Here is a 13700-nt window from a genome sequence, read left to right as displayed (position 1 = left end):
GGCCTACTTGATCCGTCCCATGCTTTGAAACGACATGAGGAAACCTGCCCTGAGTATTTCTGCACCCATGTCATGTACTATAGCTCACATCTAAAAATACACTATGGAATAATTTGAGGGGCTTTTGAACGCTAGCTGGTTACACACACACACACACACACACACACACACACACACACACACACACACACACACACACACACACACACACACACACACACACACACACACTGACACACACGCACACAGGGTTTTTAAATCCGTCCTTTGTTCCTCTCCCCCAGTGGTGTAATGTAACTAAGTACATTTACTCAAGTACTGTACAGTACAATTTTGAGTTACTTTTACTTTACAGGAGTATTTCCAATTGTCTATACTTTTACTTATAGGCTATTTCAAAATAGACGATCTACAAGCTCACAACGCGTCGCATTGCGACAGCTTGTTCCAAACATTTTTGTACTTTTACTTTTGGTACTTTAAGTACATTTTGATGCCAATACTTTTGTACTTTTACTCAAGTAACATTTTGAACACAGGCCTTTTACTTGTAACAGTGTCCTTTTTTTATATTGTGGTATTGGTACTTTTATTTAAGTAAAATAGCTGAGTACTTCTTCCACCACTGACACACACACGCACACACACACACACACACTCACACGCACGCACGCACGCACGCACGCACGCACGCACGCACGCACGCACGCACGCACGCACACACACACACACACGCACAGAGAGGTTTTTAAATCCGTCCTTTGTTCCTCCTCTCTCTCTCCCCATGCAGCTCTCCCCTGAGCAGGGTTCATTCGAGGGTCGTGTGGTGGTGGTGTGTGAGAAGATGATGTCACAGCCGTGCTGGGTGTCGTCCAATCAGCTGGTCCACACCAAGAGCTCCCGGGGGATGACCTTGCTGCACCTGGCGGCGGCTCAGGGCTACGCCGGGCTCATTCAGACGCTCATTCGCTGGCGGTAAGTAGTGATGGGGAAAAAAACGTTCATTTCAGTGAACGAACGATTTCGTTCACGTTCACGGCAATGATTCGTTCACGTTCTCGTTCAGTAGCGCTATTTTCTAGTGAAAAATACCATCGCGGGAGCGTTATTATTACGTCACGTGTACGGTACGGCCCGCCCTCCCGTCCTGTGTACGGGGGGGGAGGGGATGGGGGGCATGAATGATAGCGTAACATTTTCAGGAAGTGAACAAGCTTGTTCACGTCCACGGCAATGAACTAGTTATTTTGAACGAATCGATCATGAACGACATCACTAGCGGTAAGAACCAACACATTTTTATTTAGTTTTAGTCATAGTCTTTTGAATGAAATCGGTTTAGTTTTTAGTCATATTTTAGTCATCTGAAATGTATTACTGTTAGTCTAGTTTTAGTCGACCAAATATCAAAGTTTTAGTCGACTAAATATCATAAGATTTTAGTCGACTAAAATGTATGTTGGCGGTGCCTTGATGGCGTCGTAATGGCTGATTTTACACTTGGTTGCATGCTGCTTGTAGAGCTTGTAGATCTGCTATTTTCAGAGCGCAACACCCGAGCGCAACCAAACATAAAATTACTTGGCTTTTAGTTCTACTGGATCTCTTCTCCACTAGTCCCTCACTAACATTTTAGTCTTGTTTTTATTTGTTGACGAAATTGTCAATATATTTAGTCTTAGTCTATATTTAGTCTATGTGTGAGTGTACACATAGTACACTCACACATATCAAGATCTGAAAGATGAATGTCATGATAGTATACAGTATATTTGTGGTTATTATTAAAGGTTAAATATTCATGTTAATGTTATAGTTATTCATTAATTATAAACATGTACATATACTGTCAAAATAAGAAAACAGCACATTTATAAAGAGATTAAAAGATGAAATGGAACACATATTTGCAGGTACAGTATGTTATTCTAATCAGAAGGAGCTTTGAACATAAAGGCTCTCTTGGCTGTACTGACTCTCATTGTTGTGTTCTTTAGCACTAAGCATGCTGACAGTATAGACCTGGAGCTAGAAGTCGACCCACTTAACGTGGACCACTTCTCCTGCACCCCACTGGTAAGTGATCGTGTGTGTGTGTGTGTGTGTGTGTGTGTGTGTGTGTGTGTGTGTGTGTGTGTGTGTGTGTGTGTGTGTGTGTGTGTATGTGTATGTGTATGTGTGTGTGTGTGTGTGTGTGTGTGTGTGTGTGTGTGCGTGCGTGCGTGCGTGCGTGCGTGTGCGTGTCTGAGTGAATGCGCACACGTGTGCATGTGTGTTTACGGGCGTTTGTGTGTGTGTGCGTGCATGCACGCGTGCCTATTGTGTTTCGCTGTGTCCGTGCACAGTGGTGGAAAGTAACTAAGTAGTACAAATGTGAGGTATTACTTTTACTGCACTTGAGTATTTCAAATTTTCAATACTTTGACTTCTACTCCACTACATCTCAGAGGAAAATATAGTACTTTTAATCCACTGCAATTATTTGAAAGCTTAAGTTACTAGTTACTTTGTAGATTTTGATTAATATTACAAAACACACATTAACCACTTCAGCCCTATATATACAGTATACTCCGGCTATTTGAAAATAGCAGATCTACAAGCTTGTAGATCTGCTATTTTCAAAGGATTTTTATACATTTATACATTTGAAAACTTGTGAAATGGGACATTCCGCCCTAATGAGTAAGTGTATTTTGATGCCAATACTTTTGAACTTTGACTCAAGTAAATTTTGGATTACTGGACTTTTACTTGTAACAGAGTATTTCTACATTATAGTATTGATACTTTTATTTAAAGACGGGGTGCCGTGATTTTCAGTGATCCCCCCCCCCCCAAAACATAATCATCAGGTATTATGGTTATACTAGGAGGAAGATTTTTTTCAAAAAAAAACAGAAAGTGTTAAAATGATGTTTTTATGTGGACACGCCTCCAGTTCATTAAGTATACCTGGTTCTCACCTTAGCACCTCCTCCACCACCTTAGCAACACCCACCTGTCCTAGTCCCTCCTCCTCCTCATGCCCACACCTGCTGTGTTATGATAATGAGGGGGAGGGTTTGTTTTCACTATGTCACTAAAGCGCTGTTTTTCTATTGGCACGGTTGACCCTCAAGGTTTCAGCCTCCAGGAAGAAACTCAAAGTAGTCAGAGAAGACATAAAACACCACCAGGGGGCTTAATAAAGTTCTATCAACTTCATAGACACATGAAAAACAGAAAAAGTGCAAAACCATGGCACCACCTCTTTAAGGAAAAAATCCTTTTCCACCACCGTCCATGCATGTGTGTGTGTGTGTGTGTGTGTGTGTGTGTGTGTGACCTGCGTTTTCCCCCTCGCTCTCTCTCTCCAGATGTGGGCGTGTGCACTGGGCCACACCGAGGCGGCGCTGGTGCTCTATCAGTGGGACCCCAGAGCTCTGGCCATTCCCGATTCGCTGGGCCGCCTGCCACTCAACATCGCTCGCTCCCGGGGCCACACCCGATTGGCTGAGCTCCTGGAGCAGCTGCAGCAGGCCTCTCCAGCTCACGGACAGAACTCAGCCGCCGACACCTGGATTGACAGGTGGAGCGGCGAATCACAGCCCAGTGGCCTAAGCAACAGCCCGACTCCTAACTCAAACTCAGGTGATCTTCAAGAATGACAATGCCTGGTGTAATTAGTAGAGAAATCTCTTTTTATCCTGGTAAGCCAGTGGTTTTCAACCCTTTTCATATCAAGGTCCATTATTTATTCGGCATTTGAGCCACGGACCACCACCTGAGATTAAAATATTGAGCAAACAATATGTTCTTTGCGTCTCCAGGCTTGCTCAGTTTGTTACTATCAGTTGCGTATCTTATTATCTTTAAGTCAATGTGGTTCTATGTGTGTACTTTCAAAGTTATGGGGGTCACTGACATTAAAAAGTTTGAGAACCACTGATGTAAATGGATACCCGTTGGCTCGTAATAACCAACACCTTTGGCCGTGGTTATATTGAATTTTATTACAACTCATATGCAATTGTCATTATACCAGACATCCCACCCTGGAAAAAATCATTTCAGGGCGGCCAAGAAAATATATGAACCTATTTATTTTTTATATATTCCACATATACAGTATGTTATATATATGCCACATATATTTCCTATAAATCCACATATATGCACATATATTAACCTGAATATGGCATATCTGCAGCATATATTCTGCATATAGTTGCCATATATTGGCATATATGTTCATATATTTAGTAGGTTAGCTCTAGAAAGACTGGATCCGGCATTTGTGGGAGATTTATTACCACTCGCGGGTGTCCGGGAGCAGGCGCTAATTTCCGGGAAACTTCCGGGAGAGGTGGGATATCTGTATACAATATACAGTATTATACAGATGAATACATCATACGCTAGAGAACATCTTGTGGTAATGAAAAATGTCAAAAATACCAATTTTGTCTTAGTGCTGGTTATTTACCCAGGGTCTCTGTGTCTCCAGAGCTGAGGAGAGCCAGGCCATCAGGCCATCAGGCCAACAACGCTCAGAGCTGGAGCCAGCAGCAGCCTGGACACCGGGACCCCCAGAGCAGCCAGGGAGATCATGGTGGAGGAGGACCCCCTCCTGCCAAGAGACTCAAGCCCAGCCCAGACACCCAGCAGCAGCAGCAGCAGCAGCAGCAGCAGCAACTAGCCAACTCTGCTGCCCCCGGTGGCCGGTCCAACACCAACACCGTCAATTCTGTTGTCCTCCCCAACTCCGTCCCGACAAACCCTACCACCACCACCACACCCAGGTATGGGATGGGTCGATGTGAAAACTAGTTCAAAACAAGTGGGTTGCGTACATCCAGTTCCTTGCTGGTGCTGGACACAAAATGACAGTATAAAAGAATAGAAGTCCGCACAACGGCTTTGATCCTCAGTGTTTCGTTTATTTGAAACACTGACATTCCAGGGTGAATATATATATTTATATTTTTAAAGCGAACATTTGTAACTCAAATCTTTGCTTCGAAGGGGGGGAGGGATCCCTGGAATAAAACATTTTACAAATATATATGTTCAAATATTTACACAATTATTCACAATTTAAAAAAATTGCAGATCTACAAGCCCATAGCACAGCACTAGGTGCCACGCTATGAGCTTGTATATCTGCTATTTTTGAACAGCCAAAGAAGTCTAAAATGACAGAGATGCATTCCTGGATTGAATGGGTTATATGGTAATAGATCACGATATGATTTTGTGAGCGATTTATTTTTGTTTTATCACGATAAACGCTAATATCGATAATGTTGTCCTATATCCCCATACCCTCAGGTCTCTTCTTCTGCCCAACCCCCCGCACATTGAGTCCTCCTCCAACAACCCCAGCTTTCGGAGCAGCATGCCGCCGCCGCCGCCTCCTCTCGCCTCCTCAAACAGCCCAAACATGAGGCATCAGCTCCCCGCCACTCCGCTCTCCAACCTGCAGGCCAGGATCGGGGGGTCCGGACTCGGAGGAGGAGGAGGTGGGGGCACCAGGTGGAGCCTGAGGCAGGCCTTGGGACGCCGCAGCCTGGCCAGGAGGATCCTGGGGAAGGAGAGGCTGGCCATCCACCTGCGTCAGAGAGTCCTGTCCGACAGGGGGGAGGAGGCAGAGCTGCTGACCTATCAGGAGCACGCAGAGGACCTGCAGGTACTGTAGCCTCAGCCTGGGATAAATACCATTTTCGGGTTTCTGATCCGGTCGGAGCGGAAATAACTTTATGTCATCAGGTGGCCGGAACCAACGACCGGAACCACCAGCACAGTGCACCTCCAAAATGATTCCCCTAGTTTAAAACTGGTTTAGTGGTATAATCGTTTCGTTTCTTTTGGTATAATAACTGTTTGCCATCTTGTATTCTAAATTGTAGCGCGACCAGCGAGACTAAACTAATTAATTTCGCATTATGTGGGGAACAAAACCAATGCGACGCCAACCGGGACCAACCACCGGAACCACAATTCTTTTTTCCTTTTTTCTAAACCGGATCATAGGCTAGTTTTAGCGATTTTAGCGATATTTTAACGAATACCAGGCTTTCCTCCGCGGTGGAAAGTCTGGTGACGCGAGGTTACAGGTACTGTAGGACAGGCTTCTAATTACAGCAGTGATGGAAGAAGTACTCATATGTTTTACTTAAGTAAAAGTATCAATACCCTATTGTAGAATTAGGCTGTTACAAGTACATGTCCGGTATTCAGAAATGACTTGAGTAAAATACAAAAGTATGTAGTGGAGTAGAAGTACATTTTTTGAAAATTGGAAATACTCCAGTAAAGTAGAAATACCTCAAATTTGTACTTAAGTACAGTACTTCAGTACATGTACTTAATTACTTTACACCACTGAGTAGGGTCTTGATTATTTGAAGCCCACAGGATTGAGGGCCGTGAATGTGACATGTTCAGATGACCGATGCATAAGTGCAAATCATTTATTTCTGTAAAGAGTACAGCAATAAGAATGTACATAACACTGACAATACTTTAAATTCCAAAGTGCTCTGGTGGAGCAATCCTATTGCATTCAAAAGGCCTATTGACTGATCCATTAAAAATGTTTATTTATTATCCGTTACATAAAACCCAGAACTTTCCTCAATAAATCATCATTCTCACTTAAAAATGTCCTGTCAGCGTATATCTGACATGAACGGTGAGCCAGAAGGTTTTCGGCGTGCATTTGCTTCACATTTTGTGAAGCACTTTTTTAGCTGATAAAGTGTGCGAGGCTCCCCTCAAAAAACCCAAAACAACAAAGAAACAAACTGTTTTGGCTGACTGGCAATTTCAGATGAGTGGCGTTCAGCTGAATGGGTTTTTTACTGTATCTAAATATAGACTGTGTGTGGATGGAATGTACTGTGTGTGTGTGTGTGTGTGTGTGTGTGTGTGTGTGTGTGTGTGTGTGTGTGTGTGTGTGTGTGTGTGTGTGTGTGTGTGCGTGCGTGCGTGCGTGCGTGCGTGCGTGCGTGCGTGCGTGCGTGCGTGCGTGCGTGCGTGCGTGCGTGCGTGCGTGCGTGCGTGCGTGCGTGCGTGCGTGCGTGCGCTATTTCCTTTTTTTGATAGAACTTAATTGGCCATACACGTGTTTTCAGTGGTGAGATTGTATTTTGCTTTAACCCGTGATAACGCCTATATCCTGTCATGATAACACCTACTATATCCTGTCATGATAACACCTACTATATCCTGTCACGATAACACCTACTATATCCTGTCACGATAACGCCTATCTCCTCTCTGCGCTGCATACAGGCCGACTTGACCATGCTGGCCGATCACATCATGGACGCCTCACCTGGCAGGATCAAACAGGAGACCTCGGTTGCCATGGAGACTGAAATGGCCCTGGAGAACGTGGGAATCAGTAGCAGCATGGTCAGCTCACTAGCCGGCTACCTCGGCGAGGTGGAGAGGTGAGTCCATATATTATGTCTTTGTTGTTTGTGCCATTATATATATATATAGTATACCAGCGGAACATCAGCTCGCCTGGCGGGTTATTATTACGCTGACCATGTGTCACTTTGCGGTGTGTTGATCAATGTTGTTCGGGTACCGCTGGTACCCAGCATTGGCTGGGTTATTGTGTGGGTGAAATAGGCTCTCCCCCTCCCTACCTCCCTCCATTCCTCTCCCCCCCTTTTACTCCCCCTCTCCCTCAGTGCATTTGGGTACCGGTACCCAGCATTGGCTGGGGTTATTGTGTGGGTGAAATAGGCTCTCTCCCTCTCCCTCTCCCTCCCCCTTGCCTGATGTTTGACCCCCCCTCCCCCTCTGTCCCCCCCTCTGTCTCTGTCTCTCTCACTGATCGAGTTCTGTTTTGACGTCTCACACGATAGAAGTCGGTACCTAACAACGGCGATTAGTGTTGATGTGCATATCTGCGTGGCCCGCCGCGGACAGACAGGCAAATGCTAGCAACTTGAACCTTATATAATAGATATTAAACTTCATGCCACTTTAATTTCCACTCACTCCTTTCTGCTGTTCATAATGCCTGTAAAATAAACGTTGCTCATCTTTTTGTCCCAGGTTTCTGTATTCCACCAAGACCCACACTCCTCCTCCCAGCACCAGGCCAAACCCTCTCCACGGGGGGTCCGAGGCCCTGGAGAGAGACGCCCAGGCCAAGCAAAGCCTGTCCGACTGGAGCGCCTTCCTCTGTGCAGCTATGAAAGAGGAGAGGTGGAAAGCCGACTCCTCCCGTCTGGCCATGACCGAGGCGGAGCAGAGAGAACTCTATGACACCATCAGGCACGCTCTGCACTCCCTCAGAAAACACAAGGTAGAGAAAAAACCCTATGTCACAGTGGTTCTCAATCTGTGGGTCCCCACATGATGTGTCCAGATGACAGTGAAGTGACAATTTAAGAACTTTTAACACCTTTGCAATACCTCAAAAAAGAAAGAACAGAAAAAAAAGACCATTACTGCATCAAAAGTAATCAACAAACTATACTATAAAAACTGGTCAAACATTGGACAAATTGTCAAATGTTATAAGAAAGAGGCAAACATTTTTAAAATTCTACAAGCTCACAGGCGTTGTGAGCTTGTAGATCGGCTATTTTCTCGTAGGCTATTTATTTCTTGATGATGTCAATTCTCGCGACCGGGATGGTTTACCAGGCTACCTATTTTACACTTTGTCTATTCAAAAATAACCGATCTACACATTTTAAACACTTTTCCAAAAATGATTCTCTTTTGGTTCTCCGTGTTTATTTTGATGCCACAATGTTTGCACCTTTTCTCAAGTAAAACTTTGAATACAGGCCTTTTACTTTGTATTTCTACATTGTGGTATTGCTAATTTGACATACCGTAAGCAAAAGATCTGAGTGCTTCTTCCACCACTGGTTATATATAGGCTTGTGTGACACGATGCCACAGCCAAGTATATCTCTGACTTTTGTGTAATTACCCAATAGGCTCCTCAAGATGAAGCATGACCCAAAAACTGTAATTATTTTAAATGTACTCAAGATGCTAGCTATACACACCTTGAGTCCTAGAACAAACATGTTGACATAAGCGCTGATGTGTTTCTCTCTATAGGGACCCATTCAGGAACAACGCAAAGAGATTGCAGTGGTGATCCAGCGCTGTTACAAGCGATACAAACAGGTATAATTTCACAATTTACAATTTAGGCATTTGCATAAGACTGCAAGGTCGGGTCGTCAAGGCTAGGGCAAGTGTTACGGGCTGAAGTGGAGTTTAAAGAGGTGGTCTGCAGTTTGTTCCACAGTTTGGGAGCCAGAAGGGAGAATCTGAGTCTGGGACGTGTGGGGCGGGGATGTTTTAGGGAAGCTTCTGACAGCTTCCCTGTGTTAGCTGATCTGAGCGAGCGGGAGGGGTTGTAAGGGTTGGATCAGGCTGTGCTGAATAATGATCACATTGCTGAATCATGAGCACACTGTGAAACCGTAGCACCTAATATCGGAACACACTGATCTGGAACTGAAGGCAGAGACAGATCGTATCAAGATGTGAATAATGGGGAAGTCCAGGAAGCGACAAAAGGATGTTATGGATCTAAGAGATAGAGGAAGATTATTCCAATCAAATGGAGCTTTGTAGCAGAATGGCCTTACGTCCGACCTCTTAAAGGATTTGTGGGACAACAAGATAGATGCATCTATTAAGCCTTTCTAACATCCCTCTCTCGTCGTCCCTGCAGTATGCACTTTATAAGAGGATGACCCTGGCTGCCATCCTGATCCAGAGCCGGTTCCGGAGTTTCCACGAGCAGAGGAAGTTCCAACAGAGTCGCAGAGCAGCGGTCCTCATCCAGCAATACTACCGCTCCTACAGGCACTCCCTCAGGTAGTACACCACACCACAGGGGTCTGCAACCTTTTTCAGGCCAAGGACCCCTTAGCTGAGAGAGAGATGAAGCAGACCAGGGACCCCCCACTACATATTGTAGGCTATAAAATTGTGTTGAAGATTAAACTTTTTCATAGATTTCATAGACTTGCTTTAAACAACACTATCATTGTGTAGTGTAGTGTTGTGTTGTGTTGGATTCATGTTAATGTGCATTTTCAGACAGTTGACCACTTAATCCCCCCAAAAAAACATCTTTGCTGAAAATAGCCGATCTACAAGATCACAACGCCTCGCAGCGTGAGTCGTTGTGAGCTTGTAGATGGGCTATTTTCGTCTATAGGGATGCTAGGATGCTCAAGTGGTTAATGTAAAATGTAATCCTATCACACAAAGATTTGGCGCGCCCCCCTGGTAGTAACTCTGAAGACCCCCTAGGGGTCCTGGACCCCCTGTTGAAGACCCCTGCACTGCACCCGCACCTGACCCACAGGTTGTGAACCACTGCGGCCTACTTGATCATACTACAACTACAAGCGATGTGTTTCAAACTTGTAGATCTGCTATTTTTGATGCTTTTCAATTTGAATCCTGAAAATCAACAGTTTTGGACATATGAGGTTTCCACCCGACAGAGAAGATAAATCTCTATAATTCTATCTATAATTCTGTTTATAAGTACAAACCTCTTTCTTTCTCAACCTCATGTCTCCCACAGCAGTCTTCTCACTAAGAAACAGAACCAGGCCGCCCGCAAGATCCTGAGGTTCCTGCTGCGATGCCGCCACAGGTAGGCATTACCCTACACACACCTGCAACACACACACACACACACACACACACACACACACACACACACACACACACACACACACACACACACACTACAAAATCCTGCGTGTTCACCGCTTAAAGTAGGTAGGGGAAAGTGATTTATTTTTTGTCAAAGGAGTAGTTCACCCAAACAATTACTTATTTTCTATCAATTACACACACCATGAAGCCTTGAATTCCATTTTTTTGTTTTTGCTGTTTTTTTTTTCCTAAGCCAATTTGATGACCGACCGGGTGGCTGGTCAGTAGCAGACACAATTTCTCTCCTGCTGAAGCCAGAGACGAGCTTGTTCATTGATCAGGAAACCTTGCAAATGTGTCGGATGGATTTTCCTTTTCCTTTGTGGCAACACATTTGTTCTTAAATGTAACTAAGTAACCATTATTTTGGAGTCCATTATTTTGGAAAAGGTAACTAAGTAACCGAGTACTCTAATTGCAAAACTAACGTGTTAGGTTACTCGTTACCCAAAAAGGTTTTCCGGAGACCCCTGTTACGGTTACTGAACAAACATTCTATACCAATGACTACTAATATAGAATATTAAGCAATTTAACACTTATTTGAACTAAAACAATATCACTTACCCTACCTTTAAACCCTATATACTTTATCGTACGACGAATATTGCAGAAATAGCAGACCTACAAGCTTTAGTAGATCGTCTAGTTCCGCTATTTTTCCAACTGTGCAAAAGACAGTCGCCACATATACACATGATGCCACACCTCACTGCCACACCTCCGCCCACTACAAGTGTGCTAATAGTTGGTGTTGTTTTGCTGTTCCTGTGAAGCCCCTTGATGGACCATAGGCCTCTGAAACGGGTGAGTCCTCTCTCTCTCTCTCTCTCTGTCTCCCTTCCTTCCTGGTAACCGGAACGCTGGCCCCAAAACACACTCGCCCCCATTTTCTTTTCGCGAACTGCTCTCTCGCCCCGTTTAGGTTACGTTTAGGAATAATGTTCCGAGGTCGGCGGATTTGACCCAGGGCGAGCGTGTGTTTTGGGGCGAGTGTTCTTGTATTCCCTCCCTCTCTCCTCCCTTCCCCCACTGGCTGATGCCTGTTTGCATGTCAGCTGAAGCAGGGCGAGAGAGGACGTCCTACATGATCCTCTCTGTCTCTCTCTCTCTGTCTCTCATTATGTCTCTCTGTTTCTCTGTCTCTCTCACTCATTCTGTCTCTCTCACTCTCTATATGTCTGTCTCTGTCTGTTTCTCTCTCTCTCTCTCTCTCTCTCTCTCTCTCTCTCTCTCTCTCTCTCTCTGAGGACTGATACTTCCTGTGCATGACTGACAGACATAGTCCTTCCTGGGGGCGGGGCATGTTCTGAGTGACATCACAGAAGGACATCTCTGTCTTGCTTGGCCTCTTGCTATGTTTTGCCTTGATTGCTGGGGAAGAAAAACAGTGTGTGTGTGGCATGAGTAGCCCTGCTTGTTGCCCAGAAACCTAATAATAGCAGTTTGTAGATAAACGATCCAATCCAATCCACTTTATTTATATAGCACATTAAAAAAAAAACGCAGGGTTACCAAAGTGCTGCACTATAAAAGGTAAAAATAGATGCACGGAGTACATCAGTTAATGCAGTGTTTCTCAAAATTTTTCATTTCAACCCCCAGTTTGATATGCATTAGGCCACAGTGTGTGTGTGTGTGTGTGTGTGTGTGTGTGTGTGTGTGTGTGTGTGTGTGTGTGTGTGTGTGTGTGTGTGTGTGTGTGTGTGTGTGTGTGTGTGTGTGTGTGTGTGTGTGTGTGCCACTAAAAGACCACTAAAAGAATTGCTAGACAGAAACACACACACACACACACACACACACACACACACACACACACACACACACACACACTGCGTGATTGATTTGAATGTATCTGACGTGTGTGTGTTGGTTTCTCCCGGCAGGGCCAGAGAGCAGAGAAAGGTCAGGGGTCGTGAGAGCCCACCCCCTGGCCCCACACAGCACCGCCCCCTCAGCCTGTGAGCAAACTACACTCCTCCCTCCCTCCCCCCACCTCCTCTCCACCCCCCCCCCCCCCCCCCAGCCCCATTTTATGCTCTGTCGCACGATGGTGTCGCGTGCCAAAAATACCTGATCGATAAGCTCAGAACACGTCGCATCCGCTAGCGCGTTGTGAGCTTATCGATCGGCTGTATTCGTTCTGTGATACTGTTGTATGACGGAGCATAAATTCGGTATTACCCCCCCCCCCACCCTCCTCCCCCCTATCTCTCTCTCTCTCTCTCTCTCGCACACATATTCTCCCCTCTTCTTCCAAGAGGAATGAACTCTTCCCGGACAGACTGAGGACAGGGGTCCATCACGGCAGCTCAGACAGACGGACGGACGGACAGACAGGCAGCTGGGTTGGAGCCCAGACACCTTGGCTCCATAACCTCAGCTCCACTATAATACTCCTCCACAGACAGCCCCCCCCGCCCCCCCCCACCACTGGGAGGCCATCCCATTAACCTCATGGCATCTTTGCACTCTTCATGGGCATGTGTGTCTTTCTGCCAGAGAGCGAGTCGACGACGTGAGCGGAAAAAGATTGCAGAAGAAGGAAATAAAAAATAAAAATAACACCCCGGCCAACCGACCGACGACGAGATCCTATACCGTTGTTTGTGTGAACGGCTCGGCTCAAAATGAAGGTCGCCCACTGGCGCGTGCGGAACCCACAGAGTGAAAACCATACCCTCGCCCCTGCCCTCCCTCCCTCCCTCCCTCCCCCGCTGTGTTTTGTATGTAAAACAGTGGCCCATGCGAGAATTAAGAGAAACATAAACCAAATATCACTTTCCATGTTGCATTTTTTGCATGCAAGGTTTCTTCGCTTGCTCCTCCTCTCCGCGGCCCTCGAACCAGGCCCAATCGCGTGGCAAAGCTGTCCACCTAACCGCGTAACTTTCGATTATTACGACACGCCTGCCAGCCAAGCCGCCAAAACTCAAGAAGTCACGACTCAGCAGGCACTCAGCGATCCTGTTAATCAGTCACCCAAT

General features: G+C 45.5%; 1 protein-coding gene across 1 annotated transcript in view; it reads left to right on the top strand.

The window, feature by feature from the left end:
- LOC311048623 (calmodulin-binding transcription activator 1-like) overlaps nt 1–12632 on the top strand; it is a gene marked incomplete at both ends in the record, with an annotated part of 139224 nt that extends 126592 nt beyond the window's left edge. The window contains 13 exon segments of the mRNA XM_084061887.1: nt 791–975; nt 1998–2076; nt 3360–3633; nt 4455–4469; nt 4472–4784; nt 5314–5671; nt 7279–7439; nt 8059–8311; nt 9085–9153; nt 9710–9855; nt 10577–10648; nt 11490–11520; nt 12600–12632. Of these exon segments, the coding sequence (XP_083918013.1) occupies nt 791–975; nt 1998–2076; nt 3360–3633; nt 4455–4469; nt 4472–4784; nt 5314–5671; nt 7279–7439; nt 8059–8311; nt 9085–9153; nt 9710–9855; nt 10577–10648; nt 11490–11520; nt 12600–12632 (1989 nt within the window).
- Nucleotides 12633–13700: the final 1068 nt, after the last annotated feature.

The sequence above is a fragment of the Gymnoscopelus microlampas genome (assembly GCF_963454915.1).
Source record: "Gymnoscopelus microlampas genome assembly, chromosome: 7".
Classification (NCBI taxonomy): Eukaryota; Metazoa; Chordata; class Actinopteri; order Myctophiformes; family Myctophidae; genus Gymnoscopelus; species Gymnoscopelus microlampas.
Note: the sequence above shows the minus strand (reverse complement) of the source record. Positions and strands in the feature narration are given on the sequence as shown.